Here is a 26,336-nt window from a genome sequence, read left to right as displayed (position 1 = left end):
GCATGTTCTTCACATGTACCCCAAAACCTAAAATGCAATAAAATAAATAAATGGGAAAAAAAAGATATTCTATCAACTGGAAAAAAAAAGATATAAGTTGGTTCTAGCACATTCTACATAAAACATACTTTCTAGAACGAAATTATTTTTGTAAACGGATAAAATGTTGGCACATTACAGATATCGGATTAGGTAGTTAATAATTATAATAATAAAAAGGCAAAACCCTTGAATGGTCAGTACTTTAAAATGTCTTTGAAATATATTAAGTTAATGTAAATATAAGAGAGAAATTAGAAACCACCCTGAGACTAGCAATGTTTTTATAATGCTTAGAAGTTTAACTACAAATGTAGCTATAGAGTATACATTACAGTCCCTGAATAAGACATTAAGTACAACAAATAACTTTTCAAAACAAAATCATTATAAAGGGAGTATTAGTGTAAGCAAATTACTCTGGATGTAAATGTCTTTCCAAACTTAGAAAGAAATCTAGAGCCCCAAACAGCCCTGGTGACAAAAACGTGAATTTCCTAATCTAATCCTTCTTTCTTATACTTGAAAAAAAATCCTTAATCACTTTAGGTAAAAATTAAAGCCAAAAGTATATATATAATGGTTCTACTAATGCTGAACACCTGACAGTGGCCTTAAACTCTAAAAGCATTTATATAATTCAACTATATATCCTTTAAAAATCATATGAGTTATACACACACACATATTAAAAACCATATGAGTTACACACACACACACACACACACACACACACACAAATGATTTGTGAAGTTTCAAAGATCTTACCAGCAGCCAAAGAGTTCAGTAAAACTTAAAAGCTACCTATAAATAAAATGTAGCCAGGTTCTTCTTTTAAAAAGAATAGAAAAGTGAGAAAATAACAACAAGTAAGACAGTATACAGCAATATCAGTACAAACAACTGGATCCACAGGATTCACTCACTGATTACTCTTCCTTCTGCTTTTTGGTTTGAAATTACATCAAAGACATTACTGACTTCTCACAAAAATGAACATCTTAGAACTACACATTAAAGACTGTTAATTCTGACACTGTTCTAAACAGTGGTTACTGTTGGCATAAACAGTGGCTACTCCTTATTAATGTATGAAGAAAATCTTTCATTCAACGAGCAAACTGAATATGAATTTGGAATAGATTATAGGATAATATATTTATGTACTTTACATACTAAGATTTTTCTGCTAGTCTGACCTATAAGGACAGAGAATGAATAAGCCACTTTTGAAATTTTCTATCACAGTAGCCTTCAAATAGAGATACCTTATCTAACAGCCCCAAATAAGAAACTCTTAAGTACATACAGTTGCTGTGTGTCCTCTGTGCTGTTTGCCAAAGGAACTAATCAAATACCTATTCTAACTCATGTTCAAGATCTGGAGGGTTTGCTCATGAAGTTCAGCAGAAACAGGTACTTCATGTAAATACAATTTATTCTAGAATCAGTAGATTTCTTGCTAGTCTTAAGGGCCTTAGATAATTGTCTGTTTATTGATTGATGATTGATTGACTGAGACAGCGTCTCACTGTTACCCAGGCTGGAGGGCAGTGGCGTGATCCCAGCTCACTGCAATTTCAACCTCCAAGGTTCAAGCAATCCTCTCCCAGAACAGCTGGGACTATAGGCACACACCACAATGCCAGGTAATTTTTGTATTTCTTTGTAGAGACCTGGTTTCATTATGTTGGGTAGGCTGGTCTCAAATGCCTGGGCTCAGGCAACCTGCCCGCCACAGCCTCCCCAAGTTTTGGGATTATAGGTGTAAGCCACTGAGTCTGGCTGGGCTGGATAATTGTCTATAAACACTCTCTGTTATCTTGGCTTCCTACTGACTTTCATAGGATGCTACTGAGAGAGTATTTTTCTTGCTGCTTATCTTACTATTTTCATGGATAAAATTGGAGGTGTCAATTTCTCTATAGCCCTAACTCTCCGCCTTTTTCTTACTAGTTCAGATGGCTAGCAAGCTCTTAAATCATAGTTTTATAATTATTCATTTCCACCTGCCCCAGGAAGTTGTCATCTCTTTCCTATTAAAAAAAATCTTCAGTTTAGATGCCCTCAGGATTTACTACTTTTTTTCTTTTGAATATTCTTATTCTATTTAGTATGTACACTAACATGCTAGACTATCAGACATGGTCTAGTAGTCTTCATGGTTTTGGGAACACCTCAGATGTTTCCAACTGTCTCATAAGGTATCCCTAAATTTTTGAATTTAATATAACAAATGACTCAAAGTTCACATTTTTGTTTTAAAAAGCCATTCCCAACAAAATGAAATCCCATAAAAATTTTAAGAGAAAGAAAGGCATCACTTTCTTACTTTTTTTTTTTTTTTTGAGATAGAGTATTGGCTCTGTCATCCAGGCTGGAGTGCAGTAGTAAAATCACGGCTCACTGCAGCCTTGAACTCTGAGGGTCAAGAGATACTCCTGCCTTAGCCTCCCAAGTAGGTGAGACTACTGGCACATACCACCATACCTGGCCAATTTTAAAAATATTTTTTTTTGTGTAGACAAGGTCTCACTACATGGCCTAGGCTGGTCTCAAACTCCTGAATTCAAGGGATAATCCTACGTTGGCCTCCCAAAGTACTGAGATTACATGAGTCAGTATGCCTGGCCCCACCACTTTCTAAATTAGTTAATGACTAATTTAAAGGTCACTGAACTCTGTATCTGTCTGCATCAAACCAACAAAAAGTAGAGTCTATGCTGCTTTGATTCATGCCAGAAACAATGAAGTTCCCTTATGTTGGTGGAAAAGAGTTAGCAACTAAAAAAAAATTTTTTTGAGACAGAGTCTTGCTCTGTCGCCCAGGCTGGAGTGTAGTAGAGTGAACATGGCAGGCTCAAGTGATCCTCCCACCTTAGCCTCCCAAATAGATGGAACCACAGGGGGTGCCAATCACATCTGGCTAATTTTTTTGCAGTGACAGGGTCTCACTAGGTTGCTCAGGCTGGTCTTGAACTCTTGGGCTCAAGTGATTCTCCTGCTTTGGGGATTACAGTTACCATGCCTCGACAAAATATTTTTCTTGATGGAGCAAATTACACTTTGAGAGTTTAACCAAGAAATTTCAGCAACACCTTTTATGGGAATATATACATACATACTTCAAAACAATATACAAAAGATAGCACGACATTTGATGAAGAAACAAATAATCATGTCATCAGGCTATGCATGGGACTGCAAACAAGTTATATTCAAAACCTGTAAGACACATCATTTTGATGCAGAGTTAATATTTGATATGCAAAGATATTTTCAAATGCTATAGAACAAGAATACAACTTTAGGTATTTGGATCTAGGAAGGCATTTCAAATCTCTCTAGGTATTTACTTCCCTTGTGGAAAGACTTTTCTGCTGCATCTTGCTTCTTACTTCAGAATTCTGTATCTACTGCAGCATATAAAAGAAAATGATCTATGTTTGGAAACACTAACACCAACTTAAGAAATAAAGAATAAAGAACAAAGAAACTTTTATCCATCTGAGAAATGCTTCAGAGGGTCATAAAGATGTTCAACCAATGATTTTAAAAAGGGGAAAAAAAGTGTAGACTCTGGAGAGTTAAGACAAAAATAATTAGAATGAATTTTCTAGGGGCAGCCAGATTTGATTCACCAAGTTTTTCTTCCTTTCATAGACTGTTTTTCTGTAAGTGAATGCTTTCTGAACAACAGGAGCTACAATTTACCACGTAGTAATTAGATGCCAGGCACACACAAGTGGAGGTAACATGATAATGTTTTATTTTACTATAATATTTATCCTTTCTTGTATCTTCAAGCTTTTTTTTGTTTGCTTTTCAACAAAATTTGGTAAAAATGAAATGCTAAACTTCTTTAAATTTCAGGCTGTAGTGGTATGAACTAGATACAATAAAGAAGGAACATTTACTCTGAGTACCTAGAAAACACCATGCGCATAGTAGGTACTTATTACTCTCACAGTAACATTTGAGACAGGCATTATCATTCCCTTTTACAAACAGAAACTGGAGGTTCCGAGAACTTAAAAGCAACCTCTCCAAGGTTATAAAATAAAAAGCTGAGGCACATAACCATTATTTGCTTAATTGGGAAGTCTGTGGTATCCTACTACTGTAGGTCCTTAAACAACAAAGCCAAATAAAAATAAATTTGATCAGTAAAAAAAAATTGACAGAATAAATTTATGTTTCAATTTAATATACTAAGCAAAACATTTTCTGAATAAACCAAGGTATTAAAGAATCAGATTTTAATACTCAAAAAAAAAAAAGGTCTTTGACATTAAATTAGGTTGTTATTTTGGCCCTGTGAGTGATTTTTGGCAACTTAATTTATGGTTTTTGAGTCTTACATTTTCTTATTTGAAGGTAAGGAATATTAGGTATAGAGTTGTTTGGCAAAAGGCTGAAGATTAGTATATGGGTCTTGTATCACTAAAATGGACACTGAGGATGTAAAGGACGCTAACAAATTTATTACAATAGTTTCCTTTTTTTTCCCCCCACAAATTATCAGGAAAAAGTCCTGCCCCAAATCCCCACCCAGGGCTTCAAACTTCCCCTTAACTCTCTATCTTAGTAAAGATCTGATATAGATGAAAACCAGCTGATGCACATTCAAAGAACAAATACAAGAGGTGGCAGTTAGAAAATGGGAGGGGAGGTTTAAGGACCCTAAAAGGGAAGGAAAACACCCAGCAAAGTACCACCCACACCTTTGGAAACTCCCAGATAAAACTTTAACAATTATAAATGCCTTCCATTATCACTTGGCCAGAATAGCTGAGGTGTTTATCCAGGGCAGGCTGATAAGACAACTTGCCCCTTCTCATATCTATACTGATTTTATGTGTTCCCCGCTCAATCCATCTCCAGAGTCGGAGATGTAACTCCAGAGGCTGTAACTTGTATAGAATCTAGTAATACGGTACTTTTAGATGTGACCTCAACATGTGTTAGTTTTTCCACACTTCCATGCTTTTTACCTGTCTGGTCCATTCTCTCCTTCTCTAACAGATGAACTGCTACACATCTTTCCAGACACATCTCAAATGTCAACTCTTCCTGAAGCCACCACAATAGGTTTAGTTCTACCTACCTTTTGTCACCAGAGCACTTGGAACCCACCCTTATATTTGCTTCAATGCAATATAATTAATTTCCTGAATGCTTGTTTCTAAGATAGTGAGGTCCCCAAAGACAATGATGGTGTTTGTATATGTTTGAATTCTCAATGTCCAAGCATTATTCTACTGCTGCTGCTATAAAAGTCCACTTTGCCCAATCTTAATCTGTCTAGAGAAGCAAATGGGGAATCTCACGTGATTAAAAAACATTACTTCTTCATGAGGAGGAAGAAAACTATGCTCACTATTCTTTTTGGTTATTTACTGAGCATATCAGTTTTAAAATCATTAATTGTGAAGCATTTTAGACTGAAAGAAACTTCACATTTCCCACTCCAAACTTCCTAAGGACTAACTGACTAGTCTAAGGCTACACAACCAATCAGCAATTGAGCTGGGCAGACTTGGGCGAACCATTCACTTAATGTTACTGACTGTATTGCTCCAATGATGTTTAATACACCCTAATTAGACCTTCATCCACAAACAAAAGTTACTATTCAGTTGTTCTGCAGAGAGGAACAGAGAAGTTGAGGTATGCACCTATGATACCTAAATATAAATCACAGTTTACAAAAAAAAAGCCCTCTAATTAATGCTAGATGATCAAATTATATAGATTAGCAATGCTTTGCATGCTAAGTAACCCTGCCTATTATTTTTTGTATCAGTATGAACAATGATACTAACCTAGTCTTTTCACTGTTTCTTTAGAAAAAGTAATATACATTTTACAGATTAAAGATAGAACGAACAAGTAGCAAACTGATGAGATCTGAATGTTACTGCCAAATTTCCTGTATAATTTAGAAAGTATAATATTCAAATTATCATAAAATAAAATATACATGGTAAATTTTCATTTTTATACTCAATTTTTCTTACAATTTGCATGTCAAAAGTTTGTAGTTTGCATATTTCTCAATAAAAGCTCTGAAATAGGAAATCACAACTTAAAATTCCATTTTACATACTGAGAAGGTAAACAATATAACCTTAAGTGTTCTCAGGACTTATTTTGTCATTATTCATTAAACTATCTTCTTTAAAAATCTTTTCAGTTAATCCTAGCAGTGGGAAAAGTATCTGTCTGTAAAGTTTTTCTGCTTTCTTTTTTAAATACTTGAGATTTCAGCTGGGTGTGGTGTCTCATGTTTACAATCCCAGCACTGTGGGAGGCTGTGGCAGGAGGAGCACAGAGCCCAGGAACTTGAGACCACCCTGGGCTGGAGACAGACTTCCTCTTCCCAACGCAGGGGGGTGGGGGGAGCCAGCCGTGGTAGCCCACCCCTGTAGTCCCAGCTACTTGGGAGGCTGAGGTGGGAGGGTCGCTTGAGCCAGGGAGGTCAAGGCTGCAGTTGGCAGTGATTGTGTCAAGGCACTCTAGCCTGGGTGACAGAGTGAGATCCTGTCTCAAAAAAACCAAACCAAACCAACCCAAACCAAAACAAAACAAAAAGGCTCCGAGGTTTCAACAGAGCATTTAATCCAAAACATAATTTCAATTAATTAAAATGAATATATTGGCTGGAGGCAGTGGCTTACGCCTGTAATTCCAGCACTCTGGGAGACCGAGGAGGGCAGATCACCAGGTCAAGAGATCAAGACCGTCTTGGCCAACATCGTGAAACCCTGTCTCTACTAAAACTACAAAAATTAGCTGGGCATGGTGGCACGCGCCTGTAGTTCAAGCTACTAGGGAGGCTGACACAGGAGAACTGCTTGAACCCAGGAGGTAGAGGTTGCAGTGAGTCAAGATCGCGCCACTGCACTCCAGTCTGGCGACAGAGCAAGACCTTGTCTCAATACAAATAAATGAATGAATGAATTTATTATTTATACATCCTTAATAACATTTAATGTATACTAATATAACTAGTAAAATACAATATAAAAGTAGGCTTGGTTTGCAAAATTTCCTAATGTTTCTCAAAGAAATCAAGGTTTCATCAAAATTCAATGACTTGTTCAGATACCTGAGACAATACAGAGAACTAACCACCTCCAAGTAATGAATGCTATTATGATTACGAATGTAAGGAACGCTGGTGACCTCCACTGTCTACTTTCTTTCCAGGCTGTTATGTCCATTTCGCCCACTGCTTTAGAAATCAAAGAACTATGGAACACTGAAAATACACTGTTTCTTAATGTCAGGTTAAGAAATGAGATGAATTTTTCATTCGCTAATCTGTTTTTTTAACCTGTATAGTTCTTCTAAATATTAATGTGTAATTTAACTTTCACTGCTCTCATTGAATTATAGTAACAAATTACAAGAAAATTGCACTGTTACATGTTTTAGCAGTTCTGTCAGTTTTAATATGATTTCTGTTAATTTAACAGAAATCATCTGTTATACTGTTGAACCACCTACCCCTGCACAGCACACAACTGTTAAAATGTAAATTGCCCAACTATTTTTAGCTGCTGCTGAAAAAAAATTCCTGTCTTCGGGAATAATGATTTGAGGCATTGTGTTCATTTTGTTTATCAAGCAGCTATTCAGCCTCTAGCGAGCCCAAGTGCTTATGCAAGCAAAAGCTTTTAAGAATGCCTGCAGCTGCAATCCAACCTTCCAGGTAGGCTGCAGGTTCAGAGCACAGCTGCCCTAGGCGTCATAAACTCGGATCCATCTGGAACTGAGTTTCAAAGAGGATTTCAAATTCGACTTTTCATGTATCACACAGAAGAGAAGGTGGGGGAAGAACATAGAAAAGACGGAAGGCAAACAACCAAAAGATGGTATCTCTACTTTAGCCTTAATAAAAAATAAAAAGCTCAGACCCTGCTGCTCCTTCTAGATTACTACTTGCCAAGCCGGATATTCCATTCAGTCCATACTTCGATGAGCTGACTCATCCGGCAGCACCTGCGCCCATGTGTTAAGTACTGCCAAATAAAAGCCCAACATCCATTTACACAACAAAAAGATGTACCCTACAAGGCACTGAGGCCTCAATCCAACAGCCTCCCTCCCCATTTGTTCTAAGCAAAGGGAGAAGAAAAAAAACTGCCTTTTTGCACCAGAGGTTTAAAAATTGTAGGTGGATTTATTATGTGGGTTCATTTACAAATACTTTTACTTCTTTAAAGAATAAAGTATATTTAACAGCACAGTCGCCCTACAGTATTAAATTATCATGGCCATTAATGATTGTTCCACCAAACCTTTCCAACCTTCTTCATCAAAGCCCTTTATTCTCAAAGGATACATTTTTGAGGAAAGAGGGATCAACAAACTAGTTGCTTGAAAGCTTTCCTGATACTAGGCTGAAGTTAGGAAAGGCTTAATGAAGGTTTTAAAACCCACAAGGGCTTCACAATGAACATCTGACTTGGTGATTTATGCATATTAATAACCTCAGTCCTACTGAGGCAAGCTGAGCCAAACATGTACTCCGAATCTTAATGTCTTTAGCTCCATTGGGATTATTACAAATGTAAATTTCTAAGATTTTCAGCTATTAATCTCTGCCTGTCCTCCTGTTCAGCAACATAATGACTAATTAAACATCAAAAGACCTGTATAGGAGATCATCTTTGACAGCTACCGACCTAGTCCTCTTCCCAAGAGGGGAATTCAAATGACAGGGACACAGAGTAAGAGCATATGAGTAAGCTACAAATCATTGCAAAGAAATCTAAAAACCAAATATTAAATGCGGATTTACCTCAATCAATGATTTTGTTAAGCACTGAACAATTACTATGCAAAGTATGCCTACTGGCATCAATCAAATGCACCCTTGTAGCAAGGAAATACTGAACACCTTAAATCAGTTTGTTTACCATCAAGTTAAAAAAAAATAGGTACTTACAGAAGAAGGCAAACCAGGAGGCACCTTTCTGACTTTTTTTGCTTGCAAAGGATCTGTACATGGAAAACAGTACATTTCATCAGCACATTATACTGAAAAAAATAATAAGACTTCAAATGAACAGAACTTTTTCCCCTAGAGTCTTTCTTGTTTTCCGATATTTGGGAGTAAGTAGCAAATACAGTAATGGGGGCCTCCTTTCTTTTAACTAATCCTAGTAAAAAACAGATTCTGTAAATAAAGTGATACCTTCTGAAAATACATATCCCATAAATTTGGGGAGATGACAACAAATGAACCAATACAAGAAAGAAAACAACAAACTGGTAAATGTATGAGAGAAGGGAAGGAACATTTCTTAAGAAACTGTTCTGCCATGTGCAGTGGTTCACGCCTGTAATCCCAGCACTTTCAAAGACCAAGGCAGGTGGATCACCTGAGGTCAGGACGTCGAGACCAGCCTGGCCAATAGGGTGAAATCCCAACTCTGTTAAAAATAGAAAAAAATTAGCTGGGCATGGTGGCGGGCACCTGTAATCCCAGCTACACAGGAGGTTGAGGCAGGAGAATCGCTTGAACCTGGGAGATGGAGGTTGCAGTGAGCCAAGATTGTACCAGTCCAGGCAACAAGAGTGAAGCTCCATCNAAAAAAAAAAAAAAAAGCTGTTCTGTGCCACATACTATACTAGGGACTTTCCAGTTTCATTTGCAGAGGGACACTTAGTGCAACAGGTCATGTTAATAACATGACTCTCTAGCAGAATCATGTCTAGTACCTGCATCACATTGAGAATTAGGCTTAAAAGTATATTTTAACAACTGAAAGCTAATGCTATGCTATAATTTGTTAAAAATTTGAAATAAAGGAATAAAATTAAGGTTATAATAATGTCAAGATATATGAACTACTAAATATGGGCATCGACATATGCAATGTCATTCAGTATTAAGCACATTTACTTTGAACATTATGTGGCTTCAACCACAACTACATCATTAATTATAATTTGACTCTGAATGTTTATATTTATTTCCATGAAATAACTTGACAGACAAAGTATATTTCTAAGACAGAATTTATCAATATAAATGAAAACGTGAATATTTTATATGTTAATCTGTCTCATGTGATGTAATTTTACTTATCTGTAAAATATAATAAAACCTGTTCATCTTATTTACTGTAAAACAAAGTGATAAACTCAGCGTTCTAGGCTTACACAAATAATGGCTCAAATTCAGGATTTTCTGAGTGGCTCATTATTAGGAAGAAAGAACACATGAGGAGGCTGATGTAAAGTTTATACTTTACACTTCTGAAAGCTGTAAACATGAGAATTAAACAATCATAGCACAATCATTCCTCAGTATCAGTGGGATTGTTTCCAGGATCCTCAAGGATACAAAAATCCACAGATGTTCAAGTCCTTTAAATGAAATGATGTAGTATTTGCATATAATCTATATACATCCTCTTATATACTTTAAATAATCTCTACATTATTATGTATAATACCTAATATCATATAACTGCTATGTAAATAGTTATTATATACATTGTTTACGGAATGACAAGGAAAAAATAAGTCTATGCATGCTCATGACAGACGCAATCACCCAATAAAAATTTTTTTCTTATCTGTGGTTGGCTGAATCCACAGATGAGAAACCTATGGATGCAGAGGCGGCCTCAAGTGATCCTCTGGCCTTGGCCTCCCAAAGTGCTGGGATTATATTTTCCTGGGCCATAAATGACACCATACAATAAGACACTGAATAAAGGAATGAAATCAAGGTTATAATAATGCCAAGATATGATACCTGAACTATTAAATATGGGCATTGACACAGGCAATGTCATTCAATCACCCATCTATGTTTCAGAGACAGGATCTTGCTCTGTTGGCCAGGCTGGAATGCAGTGGTATGAGCATAGCTCACTGCAGCCTTGAATTCCTGGGCTCAAGTAATTCCCCTGCCTTAGTCTCCTGAGTAGCTAGACTTCAGGTGTGTGCCACTGCACCCAGCTAATAAAAAAATTTTTAATTTTTTAAATAGTGTTTCGCTATGTTGCCCAGGCTGGTTTTGAACTCCTGGCCCCAAGTGACCCTTTGGTCTTGGCCTCCCAAAGTGCTAGTATTACAGGCATAAGCCACCATGCCCGGTCCCAGTTTAACCCATTTAAATTTGGGCTGGGAATTCTCTACAGTGAATAGCCCAGGAGGATGCAAAGTTAAAAAGGCAACTTTATATGTAGCATATGAAGAAAACTGTATACAAGTGCAAAGGGTGAAGCATTCATTCCCTACCCCAAAAGGCAGGCCTATATTTCCTTAAAACAGAAGTACCAAAGATAAACAACATCTGGCACACTCTATATTTGTAAAACTCCAACTACTCATAACTAATACTGTATTCCTTTGAGCAAAAGCCACACTCTTTGTACCAAAACAGTCAACTGAACTGCTCCTACCAGTTTAGGGCCTATCATTCTACTTTGAAGGCATTATTAGTAAAGGATGTTGCTACTTAGTTTAGGCCAGTTTTTCCATTGCCATGTGAATAGAAATTTTTCTATTTGGTTACCTACCACTACACAATCAATATAAAATGTCCAATTTAAAATCATGAACCTGGGATTCACAGATCACTTCTGGGAGGCTGCAAAGTGTGACAGTTAAGAGATAGCTGGGAGTGCTGGCTCACGCCTGTAATCCTAACACTCTGGGGGGCTGGGGCAGGCAGATCACTTGAGGTTAGGAATTCAAGACCAGCCTGGCCAACATGGTAAAACCCTGTCTCTACTAAAAATGCAAAAATAAGCCAGTCATGGTGGCATGTGCCTGTAATCCCAGCTACTCAGGTGGCTGAGGCAGGAGAATCACTTGAGTCTAGGAAGCTGAAGCTGCAATGAGCTGAGATCACGCCATTGTACTCCAGCCTGTGGCACAAGAGCAAAACACCATCTCAAAAAAATAAAATAAAATAGAGGAGGCTGGTTGGATTCTAATTTTAGCTCCATCATACAGCAGTTAATTACTTAACTCTCTTTGAGCTTTAGTTACCTCCATGTAAAAAGGGGGTAACACATCCTTTTGTGTATTTCATATACTGTGTTAATACATGAAAGACACTTAGGGGAGTGCCTAAAAAGAGCATGACACTTAACAAATTTTAGCCATTATTATTAGGTTTCCACTAAACTGTGGGGAAAAATAATTATAAATTGGGTAATTAGATACTGTTGTGCAGCATGTTGATTTCCTAAAGCACCTAAATAATTTGTGAAGATGCTGAGGTTGATGTAGATGATCTTGAGTCCTTTTAAACTCTGAGACTTTATCAATAACTGCGAATGCTAAGAAAGAATGGCTAACACTGAGAAACAGCTTTAAAGAATGTAGTAAGAACCCATGAAATGACATTTACACAGGAGATAGGTGGGCAACTCTGAGCATCAAGAGAACTACCATATCCCAACCCAGTCTTGGCCAAGTTATTTACCTTCTCTGGGTCTTGGTTTCTCACTTGTAACATGAAGTTACCATTACAACCTCATAGAGATTTGTAAAAATGTAGTGTATACAGCTCTGTTCCTGGCATGGAAGAGACAATCAACAGTGTCTATCATCATAATCAAAATGAAAATGAAGAAGATATAAGTTTTACTTTATAGAAAAACCTGAATTTTAAGTCTGGATTTTTCTAACATTTACTCCTCTCTTTCCTAGTTATTTCAATAATTAATTTTCCCCTGAACTTAATAGAGTATTAGTTTGTATTAGTGCTTTTTCTCACAGTGTACACTCACATAGCATACTAACAAGGTATTTTTCTAGGGTAACACTGACTAGCATTGAATCTAGACTCCAATTAATGTTCCTATCCTGACTAACTCATTAGGTAGGAAACAAGACAGGAGATGGAAAAATACATTTACAGTTTATCATTTCTTTAGTAACAAAAAGTGTACTGGTCTAAATCACCTGGGCTGACTTAACAGTATACATACTAAAACATCCATAATACTGAGAAGCAGATACATCTAATCAGAGTTCTCTATGCTGAATATGATGACACATCATCATGCTTTTTTATACCCTCAAGCAGACCCTAGCCCCAGAGACCAGGAATATTTCACCAAAACACAGATTAACAGAAAGTAGATATACAAATATGAAGCTGATAATCAACAAATGCCTGAGCAATAAAAAACTGACATAAATTTTTGGTGGACTACATTTTAGAAGCTGGCCTATTTTTAATTTAAAAATGCTTTGCAAGTTTAATTTAATTTTCTTGCTTAAGAGATCTTTGGTAGAGATCACCAAAAATTCTGAGATTTAAACACAGTTTGGATAAAGGATTAGAGAACACCTAAGGCTTGCCGTAAGCAGCAACACAAAATAGACTGGCCTCGATAGGCTATGTATAAGACATAAAAGAAGGAAGCTAGTGAAAAAATAATGGGGTTTGAATGCTTCATATGCACAAAGTTTCCTTTTGCAATAACGTTTCAGAACTAGATACGGGTGATGGTATAATGTAGTGAATGTAGTATATGCTACTCAACTGTACAACTTAATATAGTAAATTTTACCTCAATTCAAAAAAACGTGGAGTGGAGAAGCAAGTAATATGCAAAGGACAATGAACCTGGAGTCAGACAATATTAAATTTTATTCTAAATACTAATTATATGAATGTGTCGTCCCTTTGGACCCTCAGTTTTTATATTAAATCTAGGATTATAACCACTGACTAACAGGATTGGTGAACTGATGAGATGAGAATGTATATAAAACCACCTTGCAAATTGTGTTGCATCATTTTTAGTAAGGAATAAGGTATTAACATTAGAACATGAAATTCTAATTACAAGAATAAAAAGTAGTGAAGTCTCATTTTTACTTTACCAGTAAAACTGGCTGTTTGAAACTTGTTGTAATTATGGCTTACAAATTGAACAGTCATCCAAAATTATTCATGGCCAAACCTTCCATTAAAAACTTGTAATATATTTATAAAAGAATTTTGATAATTCATTTATTAAATATCTAATGGATGTATCATTTTTGTGCAAATAAGCCCTGACACCTACATGATACCCAAGAATCCAAATATCTTCTAATTAAAAGCACAGCCAGGGCTGGGCACGGTACCTCATACCTGTAATCCCAGCACTTTGGGAGGCTGAGATGGGCAGGTCACTTGAGCTCAGGAGTTCAAGAGCAGCCTGGGCAACATGGGAAAACCCTGGCTCTACAAAAAATAAAAAACCAGCCAGGCACAGTGGTGCGTGACTACAGTCTCAGCTACTTGGAAAGCTGAGGTGGGAGGATGGCTTGAGCACAGAGGGTAAGGCTGTAGTGAACCAAGATTGTGCCGTTGCATTCCTGCATGGGTAACAGAGTGAGATCCTGTCTTAAACAAAAAGGAAAAAAAGTACCAAGAAGTACAGACTAAGGAAAGAAACAACAACAACAACAACATCTGTGGGATGAGATTTGTTGTGTGATACACTCACCAAGCGCTGTAGAGTCATGAAGTGGTCTCCTTCTAGAACTTGTGGCAGAGAATGAATAGTAGGCTGTCCCTGGTTTTCCTGAAGAAGACAGCTGTGCTGGGCTCCCAAGCCCTATATCTTGTCTCAGGAGACTAGACTACAAAACAAGACCAAGGAAACAAGTTATTTTCCTGCTGATACTGACCTAAACCTGAAAATTTCATCACTTATGAATTATTTATAGTAACTTCAGCAATGTCTTAACTTAGGAAGCACCCAACAAGTACTTTTTGAATTTAATTAGACCACTGGTTTCAGCCCAGACTTTCTCTTTTTTTCTCCACCCTCACATTGTCTGCTTTTTTTTTTTTTTTTTTTTTTGGAGACAGAGTCGTCTCAATTACTGACTCAGGCTAGACTGCAGTGGTGAGATCTTGGCTCACTGCAACCTCTGCCTTCTGGGCTCAAGTAATTCTCCTGCCTTAGCCTCCTGAATAGCTCAGATTACAGGTACGCACGGCCATGCCTGGCTAATTTTTAAATGTTTAGCAGACATGGGGTTTTACAATATTGGCCAGGCTGCTCTCAAACTCCTGACCTCAGGTAGGCCAGCCGCCTCAGGCTCCCAAAGTGCTAGAATTACAGCTCGGAGCCACTGCACCTGGCCACATTGTCTCCTTTTTAATAATTATGTAGATATATACAATCTTAGGGTTGAAAGACACTTTAGTGGCTGTGTGGTCCCACACTTTTTAATCATCGGTATTTTGAAAAATGGTCACTAGTCTTTGCTTTAATACTTTCATGAACACAGAAGGCAGCAAAAATTCTGTTCTTCCTTTCCTTTTTAGAGATGGATCATGCTCCCACCCAGGATGGAATGCAGTGGCATGATAACAGTTTACTATAGCCTGGAACCTGGGCTCAAATAAACCTCCTGCCTTAGCCTCCTGAAATAGCAAGGAGTACAGGCACATGCCACCACACACAGCTAATTTTTAAATTTTTTTGTAGAGATGAGGTCTCCCTAACCTGCCCAGGCTGGTCTTGAACTCCTAGGCTCAAGCAAACTTCCTGCCTTGGCCTCAAAAAGAGCTGGGATTACTGGGGTGAGCCACTGCAGCTAGCCCATTCCTACTTTCTTCACTTGTGTCTCATGACACTGAGTTTGAGAGTCCTCCTCACCATCTCTTTTTTAACACTATATTTAAGTAACCTATTTATGTTAGCTAAAATTAAGAGGTGAAGAGTGATCACATGCTTATGTGGGTCTTCATTCTGTTGCACGTGCTGCTATTAACTCATGTCCCTTCAATGTTGTACTTGTATAGCTTGTGCTTTTTGGTCCCAAATACAAGACTTAACATTTATCTCTAATAAAATTCATCTTCTTACACTTGGTCCATAATCATCCATCCTTTCCTATCTTTTCCAGATTCTTAGTCTGTCAACCAATGCATGTGCTAGCCTTTTTAATGTCTTAGGCATAGAAAATATGATTAAGAGAAAACCCATTAGGATGGCAAGGATGAGGAGAGAGACCTGAGGTAGTACAGTGACATTATGAGACTGTCAAGTGCTTCATTTCTAATTCAGATTCAGCAGCCCTAACCTACTAACCCAGTAACCCTATTACAAAACAAACGACGTTAGTTGGGCAGAATTTTGCTCTGAGATTTCTGGTAGCTGAGACGAAATGGGATCACAGAATTGAAAGACAGGAGAGAGAAAGACCTCAAAGGAAAGGCGGGTTGAAATACACCAAGAAGATACTCTCAAGTGAAAAGAGGTGCAATTCCTCCGGTACATTTGCTAGCCGCTCCCCCCGCCACCATATGTTTAATACCCCTTACTGCCATCACCATACTCTTAGTAGTAGTTGTTTCAGCCACCGAGTATTACAAAGGAACTGAGAAATAAACTTCAGCTCTGGTCAAAAACAATCAGCAGAACTTTTGAACAGTAGCCCCAGCAGCCCAATCTCTGCCTCCAGTCTAACAGTCAAGAAAAACAGTCATTTAAATGACTTTTCTTTGGTGTTTAAGCTTTTTAAAAAGGTGAGATAGAATTTATATAACATAAAAGTTAAACACTGAATATTTTCAATCAGTGGCATTTAGTACCTTCATAATGTTGTTCAACCATCACAACTCTCTAGGTTCCAGAACATTCTCATCACCATAAAAGGAAATTCCATATCCATTAAGCACTTACTCCCCATTCCAACCTCTCCCAGCCAATGGCAACCACTAATCTGTCTCTATGAGTTTGCCTATTCAGGATATTTCACAAAAACGGACTCATACAATATATGGCCTTTTGTGTCTGTCTTCTCACATTTACAACAGTGTTTTGGAAGTTCTTCTATATTATATAGCATGTATCAGAGTACTTCATTCCTTTTTAGGATAATATTCCATTGAATATGGATATACACAAACTGTTTATCCATTCAGCCACTGATGGATGTTTTACTTGTTTCCAGCTATTAACTGCTGTGTATAGTACTGCTTTGTAGATTCATACAAAAGTATTTGAGCACTTGTTTTAAATTATTTTGGGTATATAACTAGCAGTGAAATTGCAGGGTCATATGTGTAATTCTATGTTTAACTTTTTGAGGAACTGCCAAACTGTTTTCCACAGTGGCTGTACTATTTTACAGTCCTACTCGCAATGTACAAGGGTTCCAATTCCTCCACAACCTTGCCTAGTTGCTGTTTGCTTTTTAAATTATTGCCATCCTTGAGGGGCAAAGTGGTATCTCATTTGTAGTGGTTTTGATTTGCATAACACTAATGACTAATGATACTGAGCATCTTTTCATGGGCTTGACGTACATTACAGTATCTCCTTTGGAAAAATGTCTAGTCAAGTCCTTTGCCCATTTTTTTAAATGGGTTATCATTTTGTTGTTGAATTGTATGAGTTCTTTACATATTCTGGATACTAGACTTACCAGATATATGAATTGCAAAATGTTCACTTATACTGGCCAAAGTAATTTATAGACTCAATGCCATCCCCATCAACCTACCGTTGATTTTCTTCACAGAATTAGAAAAAACTACTTTAAATTTCATATGGAACCAAAAAAGAGCCCAAATAGCCAAGACAATCTTAAGCAAAAAGAACAAAGCTGGAGGCATCACGCTATCTGATTTCAAAGTATACTACAAGGCTATACTAATCAAAAAAGCAGTGCTGGTACCAAAACAGATATATAGACCAATGGAACAAAACAGAGACCTCAGAAATAACACCATGCATCTACAACCATCTGATCTTTGAACAAACCTGAAAAAACAAGCAGCAGGGAAACGATTTCTTATTTAAGAAATGGTGTTGGGAAAACTGGCTAGCCATATGCAGAAAACTAAAACTTGACCCTTTCCTTACACCTTATACAAAAATTAACTCAAGATGGATCAAAAACTTAAACATAAGACATAAAACCATAAAAAACCTAGAAGAAAACCTAGGCAATACCATTCAGGACACAGGCATGGGCAAAGGCTTCATGGCTAAAACACCAAAAGCAATGGCAACAAAAGCCAAAATTGACAAATGGGGGATTTTAATTAAACCAAAGAGCTTCTGTACAGCAAAAGAAACTATCATCAGAGTGAACAGGCAACCTGCAGAATGGAAGAAACTTTTTGCCACCTATCCATCTGAAAAAGGGCTAATATCCAGCATCTACGAAGAACTTAAACAAATTTACAAGAAAAAAACAACGCCATCAAAAAGTGAGCGAAGGATATGAAAAGATACTACTCAAAAGAAGACATTTATGTGGCCAACAAACATATGAAAAAAAAGCTCTTCATCACTGGTCATTAGAGAAATGCAAATCAAAACCACAAGAAGATATCTCATGCCAGTCAGAATGGCGATCATTGAGAAGTCAGGAAACAACAGATGCTAGAGAGGATGTGGAGAAACAGGAATGTTTTTACACTGTTGGTGGGAGTGTAAATTAGTTCAATCATTGTGGAAGACGGTGTGGCGACTCCTCAAGGATCTAGAACCAGAAATACCATTTGACTCAGCAATCCCATTACTGGGTATATACCCAAAGGATTATAAATCGTTCTACTACAAAGACACATGCACACATATGTTTATTGCAGCACTGTTCACAAATCCAAAGACTTGGAACCAACGCAAAAGCCCATCAATGACAGATTGGATAAAGAAAATGTGGCACAAATATACCCTGGAATACTATGCAACTATAAAAAAAAAGGATGAGTTCATGTCCTTTGCAGGGACATGGAGGAAGCTGGAAACTATAATTCTCAGCAAACACACACAAGAACAGAAAACCAAACACCGCATGTTCTCACTCATAAGTGGGAGTTGGACAATGAAAACACATGGACACGGGGAGATGAGTTTCATATATTGGGGCCTGTCAGGGGGATAGGGACTAGGAGAGAGACAACATTAGGGGAAATAGCTAATGTAGATGACAGGTTGATGGGTGCAGCAAACCACCATGCCATGTGTACACCTATGTAACAAATCTGCATGTTCTGCACATGTACCCCAGAACTTAAAGTATAATTAAAAAATTCCACATAAATTTAAAGATCAACATTTTCATTTCTGCAAAAAAAGTCCATTGGATTAGCCCTGAATCAAGGCCAGCAGTTTGCTGAAGCTGTTGGTTTCAAGCAGGAGCCTAAAGAATTATCTTTCTATGGTCTGTTGGCCATTTCATAACTTTGGAAATGTAGTGGTTAATTCATTAAAAAGAAACACGAGTCATTAAAAAAAAAAAAAAAAAAGTCAGGAGCGGTGGCTCATGTCTGTAATCCCTGCACTTTGGGAGGCCGAGGTGGGTGGATCACCTGAGGTCAGGAGTTTGAGACTAGCCTGGCCAACATGGTGACACCCCATCTCTTTAAAAAAATAAAAAAAATTAAAAAAAAAAAGGCAGTGGAAGTTTGATAGGAATTGCACTGAATCCACAGACTGCTCTGGGGAGTACTGACATCTTAATATTAAGTGCTCCAATGGACTGAATATCAAACTTATTTACATTTATTTACATCTTCTTTAATTTCTTCTGGCGGTGTTTTTTAGTTTCCAGTGTACAATACTCCACTTTTAAATTAATTCTTAGTGATTTCCAAAGGAAACAACAAAAAAAAAATTAAAGAAATTAAACTAATTCTTAGGTATTTGATTCCTTTAAATACTACTATAAATGGAGATGTTTTCTTAATTTTGTTTTTGGTTTATTACTAAATAAACCACACATCCTGCAACTTTATTAAATTTATTTATTTATTTATTTTGAGACAGAGTCTTGTTCTGTTACCCACACTGGAGTGCAGTGGCACGATCTCGGCTCACTGCAACCTCTGCCTTGCGGGTTCGAGTGATTCTCTTGCCTCAGCCTCCTGGGTAGCTGGGATTATAGGCTGTCCACTACCACATCTGGCTTATTTTTGTATTTTTAGTAGACACAGCGTTTCACCATATTGGTTACATTGGTCTTGAACTCCTGATCTTGTGATCCACCCACTGCAGGCTCCCAAAGTGCTAGCATTACAGGGGTGAGCCACTGTGCCCAGTCTGATTTATTTATTAACTCTTAACAGTTTTATTGTTAGTTCCTTAGGATTTTGTATACATAACATCGTAACATCTGCAAATAAGGATAGTTTTACTTCTTGTACAATTTGGATACCTTTTATTTCTTTTTCTCACTTAACTAATCTGTTTATTTTTTTGAGACAGAGTCTAGCTCTATCTCCCAGGCTCCCAGGCTGGAGTGCAATGGTGCGATCTTGGCTCACTGCAACCTCTACCTCCTGGGTTCAAATGATTCTCCTGCCTTAGCCTCCTGAGTAGCTGGGATTACAGGCGTGCGCTACCACGCCCAGCTAATTTTTGTATTTTTAGTAGAGATGGCGTTTCACCATGTTGGTCAGGCTGGTCCTGAACTCCTGACCTCATGATCTGCCCACCTTAGCCTCCCAAAGTGCTGGGATTACAGACGTGAGCCACAGTGCCCAGCCACTAATCTGTTTAGAACAAGCTTGTCCAACCTGCAGCCTGTGGGCCACATGGCCCAAGATGGCTTTGAATGTCGCTCAACACAAATTCGTAAAGTTTTTTTTGAGACAAAGTCTTGCTTTGTTGCCGAGGCTGCAGTGTAATGGCTCGATATTGGCTCACTGCAACCTCTGCCTCCTGGGTTCAAGCAATTCTCCTGCCTCAGCCTCCAGAGTAGCTGGGATTACAGGCATAAACCACGATGCCCAGCTAATTTTTTGTATTTTTAGTAGAGATGGGGTTTGATCATGATGGTAAGGCTAGTTTTGAACTCCTGAACTCGTGATTCACCTTCCTCGGCCTCCCAAAGTGCTGGGATTACAGGTGTGAGTCACCGCACCCGGCTTTGTAAACTTTCTTAAAATATTAAGAGGTTTTTTTTTTTTTTTAAAGCTCATCAGCTATCATTAGTGTTAGTGTACTTGATGTGCAACCCAAGACAATCATTTTTCAAATGTGGCTCAGGGAAGCCAAAAGAGTGAATACCCCTGGTTTAGAACTTCCAGTACAGTGCTGAATGTAAGCAGTAAACATAGACAATATTGTTTTGTTCCCAATCTTAGGGAGATGATTTTCACACTGTTAACCTCGAGTATATTAGCTGCAGATTTTTGAAAATGACTTTTACCAAATGGAGTTAAGTTCTCTTCTCTTATTTCTAGCTTGTTAAATGCTATGATCGTGAAAGTGAAAGAGTGTTGGACTTTGTCAGTTTTTGGTTTTTTGAGACAGAGTCTCACTTTGTCACTCAGGCTGGAGTGCAGTGGTATGATCTTGGGTCACTGCAAGTTCCACCTCCCAGGTTCAAGCAATTCTCCTGCCTAAGCCTCCTAAGGAGCTGGGATTACAGGTGTGTGCCACCATGCCTGGCTAATTTTTGTATTTCTAGTAAAGACAGAGTTTTACCGTGTTGGCCATGCTGGTCTTCAACTTCTGGCCTCAAGTGATCTGCCCGCCTTGGCCTCTCAAAGTGTTGAGATTACTGAGTGAGCCACCGCATCCAGCCAAGATTCTTTTTTGGCATCAATTGAGATAACCATATGAGTTTCTCCCCACTTCATTATATTAGTGTGGTTAATTACAGAGACTAATTATCATAGGTTGAACTATCCCTGCATTCCTGGAATAAAACTCCCTTAGTTGTGATGTATAATCTTTTCACTATGTTGCTGGATTCACTCTGCTAACTTTTTGTAGAGGAATATGCAGAAAGGATATTGATCTATAGTTTCTTTTTTCTTCTATTATTTTCATCTGAATTTGATATCAGGATTATGCTGACTTCACAGAATGAGTTAGGAAGTATTTGAGAGGAACTGGTATTATTTCTTCTTTAAAGGACTGGTAGAATTCACTAGTGAAGCCATTTGGTCCTGAACTTTTTTTTTTTTTCTTTAGATGGTCTCGTTCTGTTACCCAGGCTGAAATGCAGTGGCTTAATCATGGCTTACTGCAGCCTCGACCTCCTGGGCTCTGGGTCCAGCCTTCGACTTTTCTTTAATGGGAGGGTTCTTATTACTAATTCTATCTCTTTACTGGTTTTAGCTCTGTTCAGATTTTCTATTTCTTCTTAAGCCAGTTTTGGTAGTGTGTTTATTTCTAGAAATTTGTCCATTTCATCCAGACTAATTTTTTAGCACATAATTATTCATAGTAATCTCTTATAATCTTTTTTTATTTCTGTGAAGTCAGTAGTAATATCGTGTATTTCTATTTAGCAGTTTGACACTGTTCTTTTTTTTTCTTAGTCGATCTAGATAAAGGTTTGTCAATTTTGTTGATCCTTTTATTTACTTTTATTCTTGTTAGCTTTTTGAGACAGGAGTTTGCTCTGTTGCGCAGGCTGGAGTGCAGTGGCATGAACAGGGCTCACTGCAGCCTCAACCTCTCAGGCTCGAGCGATCTTCCTACCTAAGCCTACTGAGTAGCTGGGACCACAGATTGTACCACCACACCTGGCTAATTTTTAAACTGTTATGTAGAGATGGGGGCCTCATTAGGTTGCCGGGGTAGGTCCTCCTGCCTTGGCCTCTCAAAAGTTTGAGTCACCATGTTGATATTTTTAAAGAATCAATTTTGATTTTGTTGATTCTACTGTCCTTCTGGTCTCTATTTTGTTTATTTCTGTTGTCATCTTTTGTTATTTCATTTCTTCTGCTGATCTTCAATTTAGTTTGTTCTTCTTTTACTTGTTTCTTAACGTAGGAAGTTACGTTATTGATTTCAGAGCTTGCTTCTTTTCAAATGTAGGCATTTACAATAATAAATTTCCCTCTGATTACGGCTTCTGCTGCATCTCCTAAGTTCTGCTATGCTGTCTTTTCATTTCCATTTAATGCTTCAGTTTCTTTAAATCTTATTCAACAATGTTGAAGCATACATGAAGCAGACAATGTACTACACCAGCCAAAGGTCATTCATTACATCTTTCAGAAATACTCATAATTAAGAATGTAATTTTCCAGACTCCCCAAAGCGTACAAAAGAAAAGCTGATACATTGCCTCATAAAGGAGGAAAGTAGAGAGAAGACAATTTCAGTTGCCAGGCAATATAATGTGTCTATGAAAAGATTATATAGTATTAATTTAATTATTTAGCATTAATTATACAAATTCCAATAGATACAACATTTGGTAGATTGGGAGATAGAGATGTTATTATCAGACATAAAGAAGAAATAGTCTCCGTTAAAATAACCTCCAGAAGAAATGATAAAAGGGAGAAAATGATCAATATAAATATAAACAATAGGCATATGTATTCTATTTATCTGACAGACCATGAGCTATGGATTTTCTGATGGTGTGATCCGTCTGAGAGCAGTATGACCTAGGAATCATTAAGCCTCCCATAGATGTTATGCTGAAATGTGCACTGTTACATCTGTTTTACATTTCTTTCTTTTATTTTGCCCATGCTGGCACATTCAACATTGCTTAAATGGCAAGATCAGAATATGGTTCATAGTACACTAGATGGAACATATTATTACCACATGCTTAAGGGCAGGGGTCAAGTACCTTGAAGTTTTCCTTTAAACATCACTGGTATTTCAACAGCAGGTTTCCTGCTCAGTGCCAAACTAACTTTCACTGATATGTTTTGAGGTACCTGCTGCATTTACTACTTCATCTGCATTTTCTCAAGCGGGAGGCACATATGAAGCTGGTCATAATATACACATAAATATATCAGAAGGAAGGACATGTGTATGTCTTTCAACAGTGTCCCTTACACTAACATTCCCTGGCACACATATTCTAATGGGAATATAAGATAATGATTTATATTAGGGATCAACAAACCAGAGCTCAGAGGAGAAAGTGGGTCTGTTTTTGAAAATATTCTTTTTGAAATACAGTCTCAAATGAAACACAATATATTTATGTATTAGCCATGGCTGTTTTCATGCAACAGTGTAAGAGTTCTGTGTTGCAACAGAAAAAGTATGGTCTGTTAAAACTTAAAATTTGGGTCTTTTTGGACCTTTGTTTTTGGCTGCTAATCTAGTATGTCAGAGGAGGGACAAAAGACTAAGTCTGGAGGGTGGTTAAGAAAAATCTGTTTGCTTAATAAGGTAAAGATAAACTTTCGGACGAGTAAAATTTAGCCAGTGAGTTGTTTCTTCAAAGAAATAAAATAGTAGTCATAATAAGAACTAGAGAGGAATGAAATAATCTAAATGATGAAAAGGAAGTGTAAAGTCTACAAAAATACTGATGTTCTGGAAACAGCACTAGTTTTGGACTTAGGCATCCTGAGTCCAAATCCTGACTGGTAATCTCGGACAAATTATCTAACACTAATGAATCTGTTTCCTCTTCTACAAATAGCTCACAAGGTTGTTTGAAAAAGTAAACAAGGCTTAAAAGAAAAGTATACAGCACAGTTATTGGCCCTGGTTAATGGAAAACAACTGTTTCATTTTTTCTTTTCCCATTAACTCACCACATTCTAAATATTACAAAATGATTCAGATGAACGATATTTTTATTGTGTCCTGGGCATAAACCTTTTGTCTTAAGTCAGTAATCTAAGTTTTCAGGAGACTGTCTGCCCTGAATTCAAGCTGACTAGGTTACAACTCCCAATGGCTATGGTAAAAAAGGATGCTGGAAACAGGCAAGAGAATAGGGGCAGAAGTGACAGATCCCTAGAGAGGACTGACAGATGCTAAATCCAAAGAGGGGTGTGACAGATCCAAGCAATATCAATTAAGATCAAGAATAAACAGGAAAATGTCAACTTATTCTCAAATGATTTAGCAGAAGTGTGTGCATTTGTGTATATAAAGTCACATGCAGCATACAAACATATTCATACACATAGAATGAGCAGAAATAAAAGGAATGTGTATACACAAATGTGGTGAAACGTGAACTGATGACTCTTGATAAAAAGCACACAGATGTTCATTATATTATTCTTCATCCTTTTCTATGGGTAGGTAACTTTTCAAAATAAGGAGTTGAAGTAGAGAAGAATAAAATATTGAGGACTCCCTAGTACATTTTCAAAGGTACCATCTCATTTATGATTTACAGCAATCTTTTATTTTTTGCTATCTTAAGTATTCTATAGATTTCATATATTACAGTGATAACAAGTAGTGACATCCTAATAATGTGAATTTAGGTCTGCTCAGAAAGCCCTTTCCTCAATACAACAAGACTTCTATATTAGTTCCGGAACACAGACCATTTTTAAGATTGTTAACTTGAAAACGTAAATGAACTTGTGCATTACAATTCCAAGGCTGAGGTGGCTACAGAATACATAATGGTAGATTTTCTATCTATGCAATCAATAGTAAAGAAAGAAAAAAAGGAAAACAAATCTTTTTAGGAAAATAACAAGTTTACTTGCTACCAGTTTTAGTGTTGATATTTTCCTCACTATGCACAAATCTGGATATGTGGTTAGGAAATGCCGTCTTCTTGTTCCATAGTGAGTATTAATGCCAAAAAAGATGCACAGGCTATCCTTCACTTAGCTCTCCTAATCACAGCAATAGCCATTTTCATGTGTTTAATCTGTATCATGATCCATATGATTAGGCAAAGAAAAAATTGCTCCTTTTTAAGAATATAAGACCATATTTTATCCTGTTAACTAAAATATTCAGTACTCTAAGAATTACAAAAAGTTTAAAATAAAATTTTCTCCACAAGAACTTGACAATCTACAAATATTTAACAAACCAATGAAAAAAATACAATTAAAAAAAATCAAGTGCTAAACTATAAAAGCCTAAGATGTTGATATTCTAACTTTAAGAAAATAATGTATTTTTCTTTGAGTATTCAAACATTTAGACAACACTAAAGCCACATAAACTATTTTATTTTTCTCCTCCTAAAATAAAATTAGATATCAGCTCATATGATTGATTTTTCTGTCTTCCTAAAACAAATGAGAAGCATTATTGATTACCACTGATCTTGTCCTGGAGGTATCTTCGACAAAAAGAATACAAAAATATCCCAGAGGATACAGAACTAGACAAAGCAGTTTTATTGTGCCGAGCTATCTTATTCAAGGCAGAATTAGTATTCTGTAATTACAATGTATTAATTTCTTAACATATTATTGGAAAACAGTCTTTTTACCGTCATCTAGACTAAAAAATCTAGTCTAGATGATTATATCTATATTTTAGATATATTTTTCTAAAAATATATATGACAAATACATATGACTATATATATATAAATATATACATATAAATAAATATATATATATATATATATATATATAAATAAGA

General features: G+C 37.0%; 1 protein-coding gene and 1 non-coding gene across 9 annotated transcripts in view; one reads left to right on the top strand and one right to left on the bottom strand.

The window, feature by feature from the left end:
• TCF12 (transcription factor 12) overlaps nucleotides 1-26,336 on the bottom strand; it is a 370,574-nt gene that overhangs the window by 89,556 nt on the left and 254,682 nt on the right. For all 8 annotated transcript variants that reach the window (XM_017513791.2, XM_017513787.2, XM_017513788.2 and 5 more), the window contains 2 exons: nucleotides 14,523-14,658; nucleotides 8,996-9,048 (listed from right to left, as the gene is read on the bottom strand). In XM_017513791.2, coding sequence (XP_017369280.1) covers nucleotides 8,996-9,048; nucleotides 14,523-14,658 — 189 coding nt within the window. The remainder of the gene's footprint in view (nucleotides 1-8,995; nucleotides 9,049-14,522; nucleotides 14,659-26,336) is intronic.
• Nucleotides 19,134-19,270, top strand: LOC119468837. Its single transcript, XR_005197608.1, has one exon. It is a non-coding gene; the product is annotated as a small nucleolar RNA SNORA2/SNORA34 family (small nucleolar RNA).

The sequence above is a fragment of the Cebus imitator genome, unplaced genomic scaffold (genome assembly GCF_001604975.1).
Source record: "Cebus imitator isolate Cc_AM_T3 unplaced genomic scaffold, Cebus_imitator-1.0 Scaffold501, whole genome shotgun sequence".
Taxonomy (NCBI): domain Eukaryota; kingdom Metazoa; phylum Chordata; class Mammalia; order Primates; family Cebidae; genus Cebus; species Cebus imitator.
Note: the sequence above shows the minus strand (reverse complement) of the source record. Positions and strands in the feature narration are given on the sequence as shown.